General features: G+C 37.3%; 1 protein-coding gene across 3 annotated transcripts in view; it reads right to left on the reverse strand.

The window, feature by feature from the left end:
• Positions 1-21,266, reverse strand: part of DTNBP1 (dystrobrevin binding protein 1) — a 131,630-nt gene that overhangs the window by 54,382 nt on the left and 55,982 nt on the right. For all 3 annotated transcript variants that reach the window (XM_081054714.1, XM_081054715.1, XM_081054713.1), the window contains exon 7: positions 16,098-16,120. In XM_081054714.1, the coding sequence (XP_080910840.1) occupies positions 16,098-16,120 (23 nt within the window). The remainder of the gene's footprint in view (positions 1-16,097; positions 16,121-21,266) is intronic.

Raw genomic sequence — 21,266 nt, forward strand, 5'->3', positions numbered from 1 at the left:
TACCACCTTGCAGTCCCACCAACAGTGCACAAGGGTTCCCTTTTCTCCACAGACTTGCTCACACATGTTATTTGCTAACATTTTGACAATAGTAATTTTGTCAAACAATGTAATTTCAAAGTTTTCAGTAGTGAAAAAAAAAGCGGCAGTCCTATTCTTTTAAATAAGCCCTATAATGGGTGTACTTCATGCTTTTTAGGGGAGTACTTTGTACTTTTTACTTTTTTAACCCTCAAGTCCTGCAAATAGCTTCCGAAATAGATAAACTTCCGAAATAGATCCAAACTTCCTAAATAGATCCAAAAACTTCAATGCAAACAACAGGTAATTTTCAACTAGGCCATGTAACACACATACACAGCTGGCTAATTTCACACCACCTCTGTTCTCTCTATTTTTATTTATTTATTTATTTTTATTAGTTTCAGGTGCACATGCTTTCTCTCTTTAAATCCTTCCTCTGTCCTCTTTCATCTCCCTTGTTTTCTATCTCCCCACTTCACTCCAGGCTGAAATCTGATGTATTCCCCAGCCTTTTTCTTTCTTTACATTGAGGAAGGTTTTGTGCATTCTCATCTCAACCCTTTTCTTTATTTAACACGCCACATTTCCATTAGTTTTAATACTCTTCCTTGGGACTCCTCTGACCTCAGGCTTCACACTCCCCTCACCTCAGGACACAATGTTTGCAGAAATAAAGTCAGCAGTGGCAACAGATAAAGGCAGAAAAAGCCCAGCTTGCGCACCCTTCCCTGGCATTTCTACCTCCAGGCACCACAGGCTGCCTCCTGAACTGTGCCTCGCTTCCTCCCCACACCCACTGGGTAAAATGTCTAAGGCTCTTCTGAAAGGGACAGTCTTCCTTCAGTAACTGAATGAAAAGCCCTACCACTCGCCCCTACTTGCATGCATGCCACACACCTCAGGTTCGGGTTCATCCATCAGCCATTTCCTTATTCACTGACAGATTTGGACTCAGTGTGTGGCCTTCACAGACGGGTCTGACAGGACCCTTGTACTCAGGCACCTCACAGTCTGCTCATGGAGGAAAAGACACTGTGCAGGTAACTACAATAGAATATGATGAATTAGGTGAGAGGCGCCTAAGGGTGCCGTGGAAACAGAAAAGAAGGGCACCTAACCTGCTTTCAAGAGTCAAGGCAGCCTTCTAGAGGAGGTGGCAACTAAGCAGTCCCCAGAGGTAAACAGGTAATGGCCAAACAAGGGCATGAAGGCAAAGAAAGCCCGAGGAGAAGAGGCGGCAAGAACAAAAGCTGGAGCAAGATGATGGGTGAAGGGTTCCTGGATCATGAGGTACCGAACACAGGGAAACAAAGAAAGCTGGAGAGGCAAGCATGGGCTTTCAAGAAGAGTTCTGTCCATTATGTTGAAGAGCTTCTATTTAATCCTGAAACTCAGTTTTTCAAATACTGTAGGCAAGATAATTTGGGCTGGAGCAGACAGTTTTACCAGTTATGCATTTATTTTTGTAATTCGTTCCTATTCGTGTCAAGTGACACTGGTTTTCCATTTATAGTAAGTGTATTTCAAAATACATTTTCAAAATGAGTTGATTTAAAGAAAATCAGTCAAAAACAGTACAGATTGTACATGGATCTGACAAAAATTGTGAAAGTGAAGCTCAAATGACTGATGTTTAGGAAATAACTGCTGTAAAGATTAGGGAGCTGCTTCAAGGTTTAACAATATGGTCGGATATGAATTTTTAGATACATAGCTCTGACAATGTTTGGAAGACACAGTTAAAAGGGAGTCCCAGCCAGAAAGCAAGGGGCTAGGATACTGTCATAGTACTCCACTGATCCAACGAACAGTTACGGAGCACTATGCCAATCACTGTTCTAGACACACTGGGGACAACAGAGAAAAGCAGAGAAAGGTATGTCAGGCTTGCACATTTCATATGTATATATATAAAATAAAGCCAGGCAAAGGGAAAAATAATGTACAATTTAAAATGTGGATACCTTTGAAGAAGCAGTGGGAAGGGATAAGCCAGGCTACTGTCTGGAGGAAGAGCAATGAGAGCAGAGGGAAGAGACTCCGTGGACATGGTGGAGCTTCCTGGGTTCTCTGGAGGAAGGGAGAAGGAGCCAGGAAGAGAGGGGGAAGAGACAAGGTCAGAGAGCGAGCAAAGTGCGGGTTACAAAGGGCCTTGCCAGCCACGAGGAGGACGCGGATAGTATTCTAAGAGTAATGGGAAGTACAAAGTGTTGTGACAGGGTGGAGGGACTCACTGAGAAGGCCACTGCCGCTGTCAAAATGAGAACTTATGGCTCCCTGGACTGGACGCCAGTGGAAGAGGCAGTAAGAAACGGTTAGACTTGGGAACTCCTCTGAAGGCAGGGCTGACTGGACTTACAGATCAACTGAACGTGAAGTGTGACAGCACGAGAGGAATCACGCAGCACCTTACGTTTCTGTTGTTTGTTGTGGCCTAAGGCCCAGGATGAATTGTAGCATCATTTAACTAAATGGGGAAGACTGAGGGGCCAGGAAGGTGGAAGGATGAGAATTAAGACTTCAGGGTTTCACATGTTGTGTTTAAGACACCTGTAAGCACAATTGTAGAGACCCTTCTTGAGTTGGGACAGGGATATACAGGTCTAGAGTTTAGGGGAGAGGTCAGAATAGTTCTTTAATCCGAGAGTCATTAGCATCAGAAGGTATTTAACGCCTTAGAACCAGATGAGACTTCAGAAGGCGAGAGAAAAGGTCCCAGGATGGAGCCCTGAGGCACTTCACCGTCTCAGATGGGGTGGGAGTGGCAAGTAGAAAGAAGACAAAGAACAGAGAACTATGGGGAAAATCAGAATCATTGCTGGGAATGATTCAGCAGAGAGGCAAACACCGATGATGTAGGAAGAGAGAAGGAAAAACTGCCAGAGCCAAGTCCTGAAGCAGAGACAACAGATGGGCTGCAGTGCACTGAAGCTGGGGGTAGAACAACTTCAGAACAGGGACAATCCCGTGGCAGGGAGGAGGCCAGGGAGGAAGCAGACATAGGCAGCAGAGAGAGCCAGTGGAAGGAACACATTCAAGTTCTCTTCTGACTACTTCTGTTTCCTCAGTGAAACCCGAAGCAAACAGTTAAGAATGAGGAATAAGGGTGGGAGGCTGGCAGTTTGAGAAGAGGCACAGAAGTGAACTGCAATAGGATTACCAGTGTGTGCTCAAGGCTCTGTAGTGAGTTGTGGACAAATTTTACAGTGAGAACTCAGGGAAAGGTTGTATGTTTTTTCCAGCTTCATTCAGCTGCTCAAATTCAGGTACCAGGCAGGCAGAGAGTTTAATTTAACCAATTAAATTTTGCCAACAATGGAGGTGGAGGACTGCAAAGGATTATTCCACAGTACGTACTAGAAAAATTAATTACCTGTACTAGCAAAAAAACTGAGTGCTCACCTCATGCTGTACATCAAAATAAGTTCTAGATTAATTAGAGTAAAATCAGCAAATAAAAATTAAGCTAGAATAAAAACTGTTAGAAATTACAAGTTAACATTTATTTCTTAGGATTGAGAGACAACTTTTTAGACATTAAGCAATGTAGGATATCATTAAAAATATTCATTTGAATACATACATAATTAAACTTCTGTGTGTAATTTAAAAAGCAAACAAAATTAAAAGGCAAATAATCAGTTGAGAAAAATGTCTGCAATAAGTATAACAATGTTTTGATACCCTTAATATGTAACAGCCTCATTCATATCAACAAGTATACTAAAACACCTCCACCTGAAAGTGGCCAAAAGCATGAATAAAACAGTTCACAACAAAATGCTAATAAATCAAATTTCTCCTCACCACTATACCTCAAACAATAATCAAATATTTTTATAATATTGGTAAAGACAAAAAAAATTTAAAGTGAGGGTATGTGAAATAGATACAATCACATACACTGCTAATGAAAGTGTAAACTGGAATATCCTTTCTAAAAAGCTAAAGGTCAGTACGCACTAAGAACCTTAAAAATGTAATACCCTTAGACCCTAAAAAAGAAGTGATCCTAAGAAAACATGGATGCATAGAGATGCTTATTACAGCTTAAAATTAGTATAGTAACTAATTAGTAACTTAAAATTAGTATAAAGTTGCCAACTACCCATGTGTCCAACAATGGAAAAACAGTATTTTTCAAAAATTCATTAATGGCACGAGGCAATACTCATGTGAAAAAAACAGGCAACAAAATTGTTTATTAGCTATTTCAACTATGGAGGATGTCTCTAATATGTGTGTGTGTGTGTATACTCATTCCAAAATTTTTTAGATTTCTGACTTGTGATTCTATTTTTTTCTTGGCAGCTTTTGTATTTTCCTAATTGTCCATAATGGGAATACATTGTGTTTATAGTCATTTAAAAAAATTAGGGACACTTACATGTTAAAATGACCTGGGTACTGTGGTTAAACGTGAGCTAACCAGGTAAATAAAGAGATTAAAAAGCTCTTTCTGGAGGACTGCAGTGAGCCAAACACTATTTTATAAAGGATATTGGAAACCAAGAGTGTGTCCAGACTTGGGTGATCAGGAGAAGAAAGCATCTCCCACCAGATATTATGAAAAACAAAGTTGGGGAAACTAAGACTCTGAAATTTAGGAAGGTTAACGGAGAGTAAGGACTGTTCAACAGACTCTAGGTAAACATCCTTCAGAACTGCGCAAAAATGGATTCCACATAGGATAGGATGTTGAATTATATGATTAACAGGTTTTTCTAAGATATGATTCTAGAAGTAGAAAAAGTGGACATTGAAATTCTTTTAAAACTGTCGAAATCAGTACCTGAAATAGAAAAGACTCTGTATTTTAGGAACAGTCAAATATGTCACGTCAGATTCAGGCCCAGTGTGGGGAAGGCATCTGGAGGCCTTAACAGTCTTCCTTTCGGGCCTGTTTTGAGCCTCAACTCACATCCCACATTCAGAGGAATCTCTCCTGGGCCCTGTAACATCAATCAGCTTTCATTTTTTTACATTGGTGTTTGGTTGGTAAATTGTGAGGTGTATTTTAAAATAGTGAGGTATAACTGAAAGCAGCCATACAGCAAGACCAGTAAGCAGTGAAAATGGAACTAAAGATGAAATCTCACGAAGCTACTCAGCCACCAATGCTTGTGAATTCAAATTTATCTGGTATAGAAAGAGAATGAGAGAAAGGGGCTAGATGTAAATGCAATACATAAAGAACACAAACTATAAGAACAGAAAATGAGTCTAAATCTTATTTGTTTACTTTTTAGCCCTTCACAGGAATCGAGTTGAAGTGAGAAAAACACAGGTTTGGAGGGCAGATATTGGTGGGTTTAAATCCCTGCTCAAATGCTCCCTGGCTGGTTGTCTTGTTTAACCTCTCTGGCTCTGTTTTCTTATCTCACAAGGTTATTGTGATACTGAGATACTGTGGTGCTAACTATAATACACAAGGCACATAGCTAGCATAATGCAGATGATTAATAACTTGTAGTTTCTTTTCTCTAATTCATTATAATTTTAATAAGAATAACATTCTTTAATAAGAATTATACTCATATACCTATAGTGGTGTTATTAGTATTTTGTACCATGTTACTAAATGGGAAAAAAAAATCCTGATGGCAACTTCACATCTTCAAATATTATTTATTTTTGATTCCATCATTGGAATTACTGTGACAATTCTTATTACAAATATTTTTACTTTCAATTAAAAATAAACTAGAACTGATGAGTTATACTCACACAGTAAGTTTCTAACTACCGTGTTTCCCCCAAAATAAGACCTAACCAGACAATCAGCTCTAATGCGTCTTTTGGAGCAAAAATTAATATAAGACCCAGTCTTATTTTACTATAAGACTGGGTATAATATATAATACAATACAATACAATACAATATAATACTGGGTCTTATATTAACTTTTGCTCCAAGAGATGCATTAGAGCTGATGGTCCGGCTAGGTCTTATTTTTGGGGAAACACGGTATTCAATTCCATCTTAACTATAACTATCATACTTCTTTCATACTTCTTCCAAAACTGTAATTAGATACTTGACAGTGAATAGCATACCAGTAAATACCCTATACTAACCTCTGTTATCTTATACAAATACTTTAAATAGTCCTCAGAAAAACAGAAAAGTGAATTAAACACCACAGTACTGTTCCAATGTTTCTTTAGTTATTTCCCTTATCTTAGGATAAACGATGTTTTATTTCTCAACTATAGTCAGATTATCCAAATTTAATATATATATTTATATATGTTTATATAAATATATATTATATATAATATATAAAATGCAAAATACACACACACACACACACACATTTATTTGTAGCATACAGGCCCTCCTCTTCAAGGAAAGCCAGATGAATATTTAAGTAGAAAAGACAGTTTAGAGCTCAGCTGGCCATGTGACTTCTTTCTTGCCCTGGAAGTCTACACAAATCATTAGGCAACTACCGTCTTCAGAGAAGGTGCAAACTCCATCAATGGTCCAAAACAGATTTTAATCAGCAGAGCTACAATATCCCATAGGTTATTTTGCAGCACACACCTCCAAAAACAAAAAAACTGAGAAAAAACCATTAAGGTTCCATATAATTCAACAGATAAAAATCTGTTTGAGCCTGACAGGTAAAATTTTCATAGAATGCTCCTTTTTGCGGAGCCAGGTTTAGTTCTCTGAAAGGTATAATTTTTGCTGTCAAGTTTATACCATGTTCCAGCAAAGAGGTAATGAAACAGAACAGCTGTATTTATTCATGATAGGAAACATATATGATACAAAACAAAAAGTCCTGCTACATTTCTAAATTACTCCACTACTATAATTATTGATTATATAATAGTGTATATAATCATAGTAAGAAATCGTAGAAAGATAACATTTAAGCATCACGACACTAATCCTCAGCGCTCTCCTTTTGTGTTAATGCCTCACCAAGCTGTTAGAATTCCAATTCCCCTTCAATATAAAACATCGTCTTAGTGAGTTCTAGGTCCTGCCACAGTACAGCATCTTATGACAGGGCGTTAGAATAAAAAATCAACAGGGTCTTAAAAATAAACTGTCTTAGAAAAAGCAGAGAACCCTATGATTTCACTGATATGTGGTATATAAACCAAAAAGAACAAGACAAACAAATGAGAAACAAAAACTCATAGACACAGACAATAATTTAGTGGTTACCAGAGGGTAAGGGGGTGGGGGGTGGGTGATGAGGGTAAAGGGGATCAAATATATGGTGATGGAAGGAGAACTGACTCTGGGTGTGAACACACAATGGGATTTATAGACGATGTAATACAGAATTGTACACCTGAAATCTATGTAAATTTACTAACAATTGTCACCCCAATAAAATAAAAAAAAAAAAATAAATAAAAAAAAATAAACTGTCTTAGAACCAAAATTAACACACAGGATATAAATATTTCTGTACAACAGGACATAGACAACAACTTAAACACCAAGTTATATAATATACACAAGCTTTTTAAAAAGGAATATACATGTAGAAAAGAGCAGATTCTTACAAAAATCTTGCCAGTTATTCACCAACACATCAAGATTTTCAGAGAGTAAATTCCTAAATGAATAATTTAAAAGCTTTAAATGTAATACCAGATTATAGTTATATTCTAATCTTTATTATTAGAACCACTATGTTAAGATAGTATGAGAGAAAAGAAGATGTATTACACATCTCTAATACTTTAAAAATAAACACTAAAGTTCTCACTTCCTGCATTCTTACCAGCTTACTCCTCAACACTTAATAAATAATGAAGAAGAATGTGGTGATACCTCAAGTTAGAATTTCATTCCACTAATGCTCCAATGTTATAATGAATTCCTGAGCTATCATTTTGCTTCAGTTAATGCCAATCTAAGTCCAAAGAGCTTGACGGGTTTTGCTTTCCTAAACACAAGATGAGAACGTGAGAGAGGGACAGAAAGAAGAAACTTTCCCTTTAATTCAAGTTTGATGCACACATACCTTATTCTAATTTGAAATCTGAAAAACAGAATAATCAGAATAATCGCTTCTTTCATTTCTTTTCCTTTGAAAACAAATGGGCTTCTACCTTGACAGGGCATGATATAAAACATGTCAAAACATGTGCTACCTTGAAGGTATAATATGGAGTTTTTAAAAATGCAATAATTATGAAATTATTCCTCGGTTATCTTCATGGATAGAATAATAAAGTACTCAACAAAAAAAGCTACCAATTAATTTTTAGGGTACAATTTTTTGCAGTAAATTTCACAAGTTCAATCTCCTTGTATATGTATGTATAAAAATGCCACATACAGATGTCATTACAATCATGGCCACGAGCCAACAGGTGATAGGGTGCAATGAAGTTCTGTGTAATTAGAAAAATAACATATATTTTTTTTATCTGCATGGAGTATTATGATATTTTCAAAATCCACTTGGAAAATCAGCCATTTTAGATGAACCCATATAGTAACATGGAATGAATTTTAACTTTACAGTTATTAAATATGGCTCACATATTTAACTGCATTAACCACTTCTCAGAAAATAAACACACTAGCAGCAAGAGATAATGAATTAGTTTTATGGAGCTGCAGCGTAAGAAGTGTCCTCATTCTACTACCTGCCGTTCTTTCCTGGTATTTCATATTTATCTTGTAATATAAATGCTGCCTCATAAAATGACTGTCTGGTGAATTTCAGCCAATGGATAAGATACATTATAACAGCAAAATTCCTAGATTTCCATGCAACAGTTTTTACTTATTTGTTTTGGGTATTAACACCGTTAATTATTACTTCTTGGTATTATAATATATAGGAATGAATGATGCTCTTATTAAAACACACTGCTTGTAGGTTCAAATCAGTTGAAATTTAATTTCTGCTTTTTCATTATACACCATCTGCATACCATGAAAATGCTGCAATGTACCCCAGCACGGAGGTACAAATTTTAAAGAAAAGCAGTGAAGGAAAAACAAAGTTCCACCTACAGTCATTCCTCTGACTATTTTCGCTGAGTCCTGGAGATGACATGGATATGAGAACTGAACAAGTAAACAGCTCGGTGCTGGTCCAGTGGAACCTCCAGGGATCAGGCGGCTCCCCTGATGTGCATCTTCTGGGATTGTAGAACAAAGGAAGTGAGGCTGAGGCCAGCGGCAGGTTTTCCCAGATAAACTGCACTAAGCCTGGTAGTTTTCTGCTGATGGCTTAAACAGACAAATATCTGAATCTACTGCCTCTATAAAAGCCAAATGCAAGCTCTCAGGGCTCGCTGTGCGAAGATGTATGCACAGATCTGGGGCCATACCAAATGCTGCTCAAAGTGGGGGGAGGGCTAAAAATATACTAAATCCATCTGAATTTGTCAGCTAGGCACAAAGATGTATCAATAACATACCAAAAGAGACAAGGAGACCTTGCTATCTGAAAGTAATAAAGTAACGATTAAGAATACAGTTCATTAAAAAAAACGCAAGGTATTTATAAATTTCCCCCACTTCATTATTAACATAGCTTTAGCCTAAAGCTTCCTTCAAATTTAGCAACACTAACCAGTGGCTTGGAATGTGCTATTTATTTATAATAAGTATCTTAAATCATCACAGTTCCAACAGTTACAAACACTTGTAACAGTCCTTTCCTGTTTCATAACAAGATGCCCAACATCCCAGTCCCTCTGGTCCCGTCCGAATCACAGCTCCGTCACTCAGCCACTCACTCAGCTTCACTCAGCTTCGCCCTCTCTAGCCTCTTTTCCCTTTTCGTACAAAGGCACACAAGTTTCCCACAAATTAAAAAAGCATTCCTCTTGGCAGCGTAACCCTTCTCCTCTAAACCCTCTTCTTTATTTCCCCAAGACTCAGCTTTTGGAAGCATCGTCTCTACTTCCTCTTTTATTCAAATATTTACTAAGTACCAATGTGTCAAGCACCCAGGGTCATAGTGGCAAATAAAACAGACTATTCCACTCATTCCTGAATCCTCCTTCCTATGGGTTCCATCCTGCCCCCACATCCACACACCGTGCTGCTAAAATTGTTCCCAGTAACATGACCATTTAGCTTTGAATTGCCAAATTGAATGACCCTTCTCAGACTCTATTTCACTTCGCCCTCTCCACAACAATACGCCATGCTTCTTCGGCATTTCCTTTAAATGTTCTCAGCTTAGTGACACAGCACTTTTCCTCTTACCTCTGTGGTGATTTGTAAGCAACTAGTTCTCTCCTGCCTGTCCAGTGAATGTCAGTGATTCCTGGATTTCTATCCATTATCATCTGTTTTTATTCTGCCTGCCCTTCATGGACAACTTCATCCAAACCCAAGGCTTCCAGTCCCACCTATATGCTGACTTCTCCCAAATCTAGCTCAGATCTTTCCCCTGAGGTCCAACAGCCCACTGGACATTTTTACCAGAATGCCTCATAGATACTTTAAATTAAATATGCTCAAGACTGATAGGTCAGCCGGTAAAGAATGCGCACGGTCAGGCAAGTTAAGAAAGGTTATTAAGAGAAAGTCTATTTTAGTAAGAGAAAGTCTATCGGGCTGAGCAAAGATGGCTAAAGGAGACTTGTAGCCCCAAGGGAGGGGGTGAGGAGGGTTTTATAGGGGCTGTGCTGACAAAGTAGTATTGCTTGAACAGAAAATGTTGACTGCCTGTAAGCCAGTAGCTGTTTTGTGGCGTTTTCTGTTATCGCAAGTTTGGCTCTGTCTGCTGGTGCAGGCCAACAGACGTTTTGTTATTTTCTTGCAGAAGGCTGTGTACCATTTGTTCCCCATCTCAATTTCATCCTACTTCACCCCACACACCATATGCCTTAGCCCTAACAAATTATTTGTAGGTCCCTTATTGAGCAAGAAGTTAAAATTTTACTCGTATTCTTAAAAAAAAAAACCAAAAAAGAAAACCACTGCTGCACCTTTGCAATTGTTCTTACCTCTTCCTGGAATGCCCGTACTACCCTTTCCAGTCTGGTGAGTACTCATCATTCAGATCCAGCTCAAGCCACTGCCTTTCTCAAAACAGTTGATTCCTCCCCCCTTAGTGTGCTTATTTCTATTTAATATTTTATTAAAGTTATACATTTGCCCTTCTGTCCTATAAGCTTTGCCATAGTGCTTTAGATCCTTGAGGACAGACGAGTTGTATCATCCAACCTGAGTTTCCATCACTTAAATATCGCCAAATGGCGGCTGAATAGTTTTGTCTCACAGGTTAAGAGAACTCTTGAACGGAACCAACAGACTCTACCAAGCTTACCATCTGTCATCATATTTAGATTTGTAACATGCTAAGGGCTGCCTCGGCAGCAGTATGCTCATCCAAACCTAAGAGTCATCCACCAAGTGAGACTCCTAATGGTCTCAGAATGCTCCGATTCAGACGACCTCTTCAATTTTATGACTTCTAGTTTTACTTCAGTTTAGCTATCATCATCAATGGGAACTGCTCCACCTATAAGATCTCAAACTGAAATGCCTTCTTGACCACAAGACCCATCTCAAAGTGTTCCTCACCTTTCTGGTGCACAACATCCCCAGTACCTGACATCTTGCTTATTTTACTGGGTCTAGTCAGACCTCTCCTTTGCAGCACCAATTCCATGGCCAATCATTTTAATCATGCTCTGCTGATCCATCAAATATGTTCTTCCCAGTTTCAAGTCTGTGTTAACCAAAGCATATTTGTCTTGGTTTTCATTTCTACTTCTGAGCCTAGCCCTGTAAATTCAGACTATCTTTCCTTACATGGATTCTCAAAAAATGATTTCCTTCCTCCATGTCAACTTTTTCCCATATTACTAGCCACCCTTTCCTTGATGTGAAAGGTATAATTAAGAATTAGAAAAGATTTGGGGAAAAAAAAAAACAATCCTGAATGATTCTGCACACAAATTATTTCACATCTTAAATTCCTGCTCTACTTTTAAAAATAGACTGGAAATTTTATCCACTGCAGTATGGATGGCATATGCAAGAATTTTCAAATCAGTGGAGCTATATTCAAAGAATTCATGAATGAAAGCATGGTTATTTTTTTAAGTCTTCCAAAGCAGTCAACTTAGTTTTTTCTTCCAGTTCTCCTCAACACTGAAGTTTCATCATTTTATCTGATATTTAATTAAACTACATATCACAATAGTAAGTATAAATGAGTTCGGGAGCAAACACAATTCACTCTGGGTAAGCATTCGATGCGACTGGTGGAAACAAAAATATTTAGCTGTGCAGATGAGTAGCCTATCAGCCCCCAAGCATTCAGCATGTTGTGGCTGTCAGTATTTTCATAGAGAAAAGAGAATGACAGTTAAATTTGGTAAGGAACTTAAGTGAAGATTGAAGAGTAAGTCTGCACATTAAAACCATGTTAAGTCAGGAATCTTATGCAGGTAAGAACAATATCCAATCCTACATCTCTTTGCCTCGATATTTTTTCCGTGGCAGATTATTTCTAGGCTTATAAGGTCTAACAATGAAGTTCACGAACTTGTTGCAATGATGTTGCTAACAACCATTTTTGATATCAGAGGGATTATTCATTATGAACTTGTACCAATTGGACAAACTGTTCAATACGTTTACTATTTGGAAGTGCTGAAAGGCTGCGTGAAAAAGTTAAACGACCTGAACTTTTCGCCAACAATTTATGACTCTTGTATCACGACAATGCACCAGCTCACACGGCACTGTCTGTGAGGGAGTTTTCAGCCAGTAAACAACTGGTATTGGAACACCCTCCTCCTTACAAACAACTTCTTTCTTTACCCGAAGACAAAGGAAATATTGAAAGGTAGACATTTTGATGACATTCAGGACATCAAGGGTAATACGATGACAGTTCTAATGGCCATTCCAGAAAGAGAGTTCCGAAATTGCTTTGAAGGGTGGACTAGGCACTGGTGTCAGTGCATAGCTTCCCAAGGGGAGTACTTGGAAGGTGACCGTAGTGATAATCAGCAATGAGGTATGGAGCACTTTTTCTAGGACGAGTTCACAAACATAATTGCCAGACCTCGTATACTTAAAAATCTTAAGAGTGATTTTAAGATTTATATATAGAATGACAATCTATTTTAAAAACGAAAGTGGGAAAATGATGACTCATCCTTAAAATAACAGACATGTCTTTTCAGGGCCAATTTCTCATTTCTGTAGAGGCTGTGGAAAACTTATAGGCAGACCTCAGAGATACTGCAGGTGGGTTCCAGACTATCGCAATGAAGCAAACATTGCAATAAAGCCAGTCACATAATTTCTTCGTTTCCCACGGCATATAAAAGTTATGTTCACTACCCTGTAGTCTGTTAAGTATGCAATAGCATTATGTCTAAGAAAACAATGCACATATCTTATTTAAAAATACTTTATTGCTAAAAAATGCTAACCATCATCTGAACCTTCAGCAAGTTGTAATCTTTTGGCTAGTGGGGGGGTCTTGCCTTGATATTGATCGCTGCTGACTGATCACAGATCACTATAACAAATATAATAATAATGAGAAAGCTTGAAATATTGAGAGAATTACAAAAATGTGATATAGAAACATGAAGTGAGCAAATGCTGTTGGAAAAAATGGAGCCGAAAGACTTGTTCGACACAGGATTGCCACAAACCTTCAATTTGTAAAAAATGCAGTATCTGCAAAGCTCAATGAAACAAGGTATGCCTGTATTAACTCTACACATGTTTATTATTCTGGAATTCCTTCCCCACTGAAAATAAAAATTAGAAGGGGGGTGGAGAGAGGGAGATAAGGGTAAGGGGGATCAAATATATGGTGATGGAAGGAGAACTGACTCTGGGTGGTGAACACACAATGGGATTTATAGATGATATAATACAGAATTGTACACCTGAAATCTATGTAATTTCACTAACAATTGTCACCCCAATAAATTAAAAAAAATAAAAAAATAAAAAAATAAAAATAAAAATTAGGACTTCTAAGATCCTACCCTCCCTCTTCTACTGTCTATGACTCAAGTGACCATCACTAAAAAGTTTAACAGAATGCCATTGAGGAGCACAGAAAACCTTCCTGCTTCCAGTATTAAACAAACCAACAATCAATAACTAATTTCAATAATAATGTAGAGATTTTCTATACGGGCAAAAGTGAAATATGAACGCATTACCCTGAATGGGATAGAGAAGGAAGAATCCACAATTTGGTGGACGACACTGATCTGTATTACCAACTTTGAGGGTTACTAAGTTTGTGTTTTCGTTCCCAAAAGTTAGGTTTCCACCAACTTAGTAAAAAGCTTCCAAGTACAATTACAAATAGAGTAGAACAAATGAAGGAAGTAATATCTTTTGTTTCCCCTGCAACCTATTATAAAAGAAAAATAAAGGCAATGATGTTCAAAAAACAATAAATTGTTAAGTTGTTTGAATAATTTTTTTTCTCCACTAATACCTTGGAAGAGCAGTTACATTTCTTTTTTTATTACTATATGCTATTCATGCTTTTGAAATATTAGCAAAACACTAAGGAGGAAAGAATTTTTAACGAATATTGATACTAAAAAAAACTTGGTATGATACAATAATCAATTTTCGTTGTTCCAACTTGAGAACTTTAATTGGCCCGTGGGTGGGTTGGATGTACTGTTTAATGTACATAATTAGGGATGTGTGTATAAACAAGATATATTGGCATAAACTGAATCATTCTACCGGGTAATACGCAGCACTCCCTAACCTTTTACCTTTTACCAACTGCTGGGCTCTCCTTTTCCTCTGAATATTGTCATACTAAGAAAAAAGAACACCTCAGTTACTGAGATGCAAGTTGACACTTTGCATAATCGGTGTCCCTGACTGTCTTTTAATATTAACTTGATTTTTTTCTTCTCCTAATGTTATATAAGAAGATGCTAGTTGAGAAAAAGAAAGAGAGGAGAAACAGCATTTCATGAGAATTTCAGACCTGATTTTAAACCACTGATGAAGTAAGAGTCATGGCTCACAAATTAAGTATAACGATAGTCATGATAGTACATTATATCATACGATCATGTTAAGTCCCTCAACAAACTGGCGTAAACTTAATCATTTACTATCACTACAGTCAGTTTAATAGAAATCTAGCCAAAACAAGTCTGTTCAATTACAGTCAGAGTAGGAATAAGTCTTTATATCTATTATCTTGACGGTTATCATTTTTTGTGAAATACCCAAACAGATCACACACAGAAATAATCCAACTGTAAATGATATACTGGAAAATTCTAATCATTCAGTAAATCTAAAGGTCAACACTAGTTTATATGTGAAATATAATAAGCAGTAATTCAAAGTTTTTCTGGTTTGAAATGAATCTCTCTGAGAACAGTAATTTCACTACTTAATTGCTAATGAGTAATTAAAAAATAGCGAAGAGGAAGGGTTTTGAGGGGCTTGGAAAGTCTAGCTGTCTCTATTTTTCACTAGGGTTTCTCCATGACCAGTAAGGAGAAACATGACCAAGAATTCTTCAATGCTCCACCTTCAGAAGTTCCCTAAAATTAAAAAGCAATGCTGGGTGCTTTTAGCATCTCAAAATATAGTTCATCAGAACTTCTAATTTTATAGGTGAGAAAACTAAGCCTGAAAAACGTAAGAGACTTACCCAAAGTTTCAAGACAGTGGTGGAGCAGGACCCAGCACTGAACATCTTTAGCAGGTTCAGGTGACTGTGGGGTCACCGGCAGGGGTACAGCTCTATCTTCAAGCCACACCCCCTGCACGTGGCCCAGACTTTGCACAGCAGAAAACAGAATCTTCTTAAACTATGATTCTCGCAACAACCTCAAAGTTGGCACTGTGCCATCCTAACATATTACTTATAATGGTCATTAGGAGAAACTCTCACTTGGTACATGTGTTACAGCTAAAAGAGCATATCAAAACCACTTATGATTAAATAAAACTTACAAAACAGTATTAAGCAAACTTTTTTTTGATGTAAACGGATTTAAAGAAAAAGGAATGAGTTCTTTCATCATCATCAAGAGAGAACATCTGGCATCAATTAACTCTCATCTACTTTAAAGTGAAGAATTAAACACAAAATTACCTTTGAAGGTTTCAAGTTCCTTCCTGTAGAAGAAAAGAAAATGTAATTTTAAAATAATCTATTACCAATGGAAAACTGCTCTCAGATTATTAAAAAATGTATGTATTTTAAATGCCCAGAGTGATATCTCTGGATGCTTATGTATCAATGCTTTACTGAACTTACCAATATAATTAGCCTAAAGCTACTATTTTCAGTTTTTCCACTATTACCCTATTCATGGCTCAAAAATTTAAACTACGAAAATTTAAACTACTAAAACACTGAAGGCCTAATAAGAAAATACAGAGCATTTTAATGCCAGCTATGAACCATCTTGGATATATATAAGAATCAGTTTATAAAAGCACTTAATTTTCTTAGTGCACTTAAAATTGATAAATTTTAAACAATAGAGTTTTAAGATCTTTGATACAAAATCACTCCGAATAGCAGCAGTTATTTCCCCTTTTCAATGAAACGGGAAAATAGTAGCAAAAGACTGAGCTCCATAGGTCATCCTGACACAAAAGGTCCAAGCCTCCAGGAAATCCTCTGGTTGCTAATTTTGTCAGTGTCACTTAAGGATGCTGAAACACAAAGCTTCCTGGGGAAATGTAAAGTGAGAGCAAACAGATGAACAATCATAAAACAAAACATTTGTGACAAAGAAGTCAAAGCAAGTTGTTTTCGGGTTCTCCTTCATAATTCGCTAACTATAGCTTTTTTAATTGTTAGTACTAATAAAAAGTAATTTTGAGGAAGTAAGTTTACTTTGTAAAGGCTTGTTATCCCATTCAAAATGTGAGCCATTTATCTTTTATTTGCACTGTGGGTTTTACCAACATTCTAAAGATATTTTGAATTCTCAAATCAATATCCCACACTACTAATTACAATATCCCTCATGTTCCAAAATACATGACTACAATTTAACAGCTGCCAGGGAGGACTGGTAAACTGCCTGCTGAAAGGCCAAACAGATAATCTTGTAACGGTAGAGTGAAGGTTCTTAAATCAGATGGTCATCTCACTCCTCTTTTTCTACAAATATCACTCTTCAAAATAATGCTTCAGCATCAGCGCTCACTATGAAAAAAGAATGTTCACTTTCAATCCCATCTTTTTTTTTTAATGCAATTGTTTCCCTTTAGCCAATAGTCCAACTTCATTCTCAAACGATTAGGTACAAATTAAACGTGCCTAGTCTATTTTATATTCTAATAATGGGATGAAAGCTGAAATATAATACCTAACAGAAAAGCAACATGTATCATAAAAGAACATCTTGAAAAGATACCTTCAATGTACTTCTTACTGATGCCCTCACATTAGCAATTCCCTAAGGCCACTGATGGGTGGAAATGACAGATCACTCAGTTCAATATTCTAAAGAGTAATTCTTTTTTCCATGACTATAATCTTTAGAAAGCTTCTCCTTTCCTTCTTTTAGAATATGTAGCAGTGTGCAAAATTTCTAAAAGGCACTTCCCATTTGAAAAAGCTAAAATTTGGAGTAATAATTTCACAAACACTGTTCTTCCCCCACCCCAAATACCAATAACAATGAAACAAAGAATCTAGTGGATTTTATTAATGGGTAATTGCCCAGTTGAGGAAAGCTGCCTTTCACTTGGAGTTATCATGCTCATCTTTCAACTTCTGGCTTCCTCACGAAAATCAGTGGGAACCTGCTACTGAGAAGAGAGGCCTAGCAGAGGACTTTTCTAGGCATCCTTCAGTTACAGAACATCATGATCCTCAACTGTTAGTTAAAATTTCCGAGAAACTTCCCTTAGACAGTAAATCATTCCCACACCCAATTCCTAAAAACGAAGATTGGTTGAGGTAGTGGTGGTACAGGTAACTATTGTTTAAGGTAAAATTCAGTATTATGAAACTTTTAAAGAACTGATAAAGCATTAGCACTGAAAACCTTGAAATTTCCTAATACTTAGGGCAGACTCCATAATTTGATGGAGGTAATAAATACAGAAGATATAAGAGAAGGGAGGGCAGGCATGTCAGAGAGGTAACAGTGAAAGTGAAGCTGTGGGGGCCAAACAAAGCAGGTTATATTGAAGAAACAGCAAACACTTCAGAAGAGCGGTTTGAATGAGGAGAAGGCAGTGGGAGATAAGGTTAAAAAGCCAGAACATTCTGAGTACCAAGCTAAAGGATCTGGTTTTATTTTTAGCAGAAGAATAACACGAGCGAAGCTGTATTTTAGGAAGAACATTCAAGCTGTAATGGATAGATATACTGACAAGGGGGAGAATAAAAGCAGGGAGTACTTTGGAAACTATTAGAGGAGTTTGAAGAAGAGTTAATTAGTGTCTGGAAAGAGCAACATAAGTGGCAATGGGACTGGCAATGAAAAGGAGGAGTCCGATTTGAAAAATGCCATGAAGAAGACTCTACAGTTCATGGCAACAGATTACATGGGGATAAGTAGTGGAAGGAGACGACCACATTACCCACGCGGGTTCTAGTCTGGATTGCTGAAAGGAAGGTGAATTCATTAACAACAGAAAATGTAGGAAGAAGAAAGATTTTGGAAGGCAGTACATCATGAGTTCAGTGTGGGACTTGAAATAATCTGGAAGGTTGGAAACCTGAGGCTAGTGATGCTAAATGACACAATCTCCATCACCTGTGGCCTGGCTCAAGGATTTACCGTTTTCCCCCAAAAATAAGACCTAGCTGGACAATCAGCTCTAATGCGTCTTTTGGAGCAAAAATTAATATAAGACCCAGTCTTATTTTAGTATAAAACTGGGTCTCATATAAGATTGGGTCTTATTTTACTATAAGACTGGGTATAATATAATAATGTAATGTAATATAATATATATAATAAATAGAATACAATACAATATAATGTAATAAATATAATATAATATAAACATAATACTGGGTCTCATATTAATTTTTGCTCCAAAAAGCGCATTAGAGCTGATTGCCTGGCTAGGTCTTATTTTCGGGGAAACACGGTAGCTACAGATGTCTGTTCCCTCATTTCCCATTCAGTCTTGAACCTATTCCAGTTTGGCTCCCAGAGCCCACCACGGCACAGTGAAGGCCACCAACAATCATCATGCTGCCAAATACTATGATCACTTCTCACTTGTCACCTGAATCCCTCAGGCACCATTTGGCCCAACTGGCGGTTCCTTGAGAAAAGTTTCTTCTGGTTTTTCCTCAGTTCCGTTTGTTAGCTTGTCCACCTCTTCCAGACCACCGAATGCTGTAGCACTGCAAGCTTGGTTCTGGGTTCTCTTCTCTCCTTAAGTTACATTCTCTCACAAGGCAATTTCATCCTTCTACATAGCTTTAAATACCATCTATGCTACTGACTTCCTGATTTATATTTTGTCTTGATCTCTTGGAGCCTCAGCTTCATATACAACTGCCTATTTAATAGCTCTACTCAACAGTGGAGGCGGTTTCTCAACCGGCATTTGCAAAACAGCCCATTCTTCCTCCAGTCCCCTCCCCTTACTTGATTGCTGTAACAGGTTCCTCAACTTTGGGTTACCCATCTCCTTCACTCTCCACATCCAATCCAACAATAAGTCCTGTCAATTCTATCTCAAAACATATCCTGAATTCATCCATTTCTCTCCATCATCACTGCTATCAGTATTGTGGAAATACCCATTTTCTTATACTGAATGGAATCTTTGTTGAGTTCAACCACTCATTCAACAAAAACTTAGGCACTAGGAATATGTGAGGAATAGCAGTGGGAATAATGGTAGGTTTGGAATACACACAGTCCATCACCTCAAGGAATTTTGGTGTGAGAAAGAGAAGTAAAACAATAAACAGAAATCGATGTCATAGATTTGTGTTCTGGTAATGACGTGCTGAGGATTCTCTAGGAATAAAGAAAAAGGAGCAACTCATACACTTTGGTTTGAGAGGAAAGGCTTCCTGGAGGAGAAAGGATTAAACTGAGTTTTGAAAAATAAACTGATGAAGAAGAAGATGAAAGGTAACATTTATTGAGAACATGGAGGACATTTTACTCTTAACCATTATGTCAGAATCTCAGTTAACCAAATGAAAAAGGAGGAGCTTTTAAGTTATGCTTATTCTCCAAATTTTATTAGAAATGGTAATGACAATAATCAGTGTAAAAGTGTTCAACTTCATCTTCTCCATGAAGACGTCCCTGATACCCAATTGGCAATCTCCCTTTATCAAAACTCCTATAGCACTTAACTCTATCAGCGTCAAAACACCTCATGCAACGCCTTGCATGTTACTTCAGTACAGGTGTCACCTCTACAACTACACTGCAGAGCTCCTGAAGGGCAGAGGTCATGTCTCATCTACCCCATTCATACAAGTGCACAGAGTGAGACCCAGACACGCAGCAAGTCATGACTATCAAGTACCATGGCTGCAGAGTAGCTGCTTCTTCCCAGAAGCCCTTGCTTAACGATAGAGAACTTTATTCTCTATTTAAAAAGCTTGGTCACATAATATCTCATTTCATAACATCTTGTTTGCCACTTGCATTTTCAAAAATTAGGGTCTCTTATTTTTCATAGTTTAACAGCCTTTTCAGAAGATCAAATAAATAGACTTGAAATGCCTTCTTTTAGATTTTATATATTTTAAAATTTACTCACTTCAGCAAATTCCTTCACAAAATTTAGCATAATGAATCCTGAAACTGCAACATTCAACAAATAACACCAGACTCAAAATCTAATACTATTTCCAAAGGGTGAAACTGCTATTTAATCATTTTCTCTACAGGGGTTGAGTTATGAGGGCAGACTAAAAACAAAAAAGGCATCACATTAATAAATCTGTGGAACGTTGCAAGAAGTATATTAAATCTGTATATGTATGGAAATCAACTAAATCAGACACACAGATACAAACTTAATAGATTGGAACCACTGGATAAATATCTCCATAAACACAACCATCTCACAGATGGAAGCACACTTTCTCTAAATATTAAACTGTTTCCCTAGGACAAACCCATGATAAAAAGCTAGCACAATGATTTTGGAGAGCAAAATACTGCATTCAAAATACTACCAACTGCAAAATCAATTCTAACCTTTTTCTTCACACTTGAAAATGTTTAGGGGAAATTCTTTAAAAGTATGACCAGCAATTCTTTTTATAAAGAACACCCTTTAAAAGAGCAGCCCCTCCCTATGGCTG

The sequence above is a fragment of the Rhinolophus hipposideros genome (genome assembly GCF_964194185.1).
Source record: "Rhinolophus hipposideros genome assembly, chromosome: 8".
NCBI lineage: Eukaryota > Metazoa > Chordata > Mammalia > Chiroptera > Rhinolophidae > Rhinolophus > Rhinolophus hipposideros.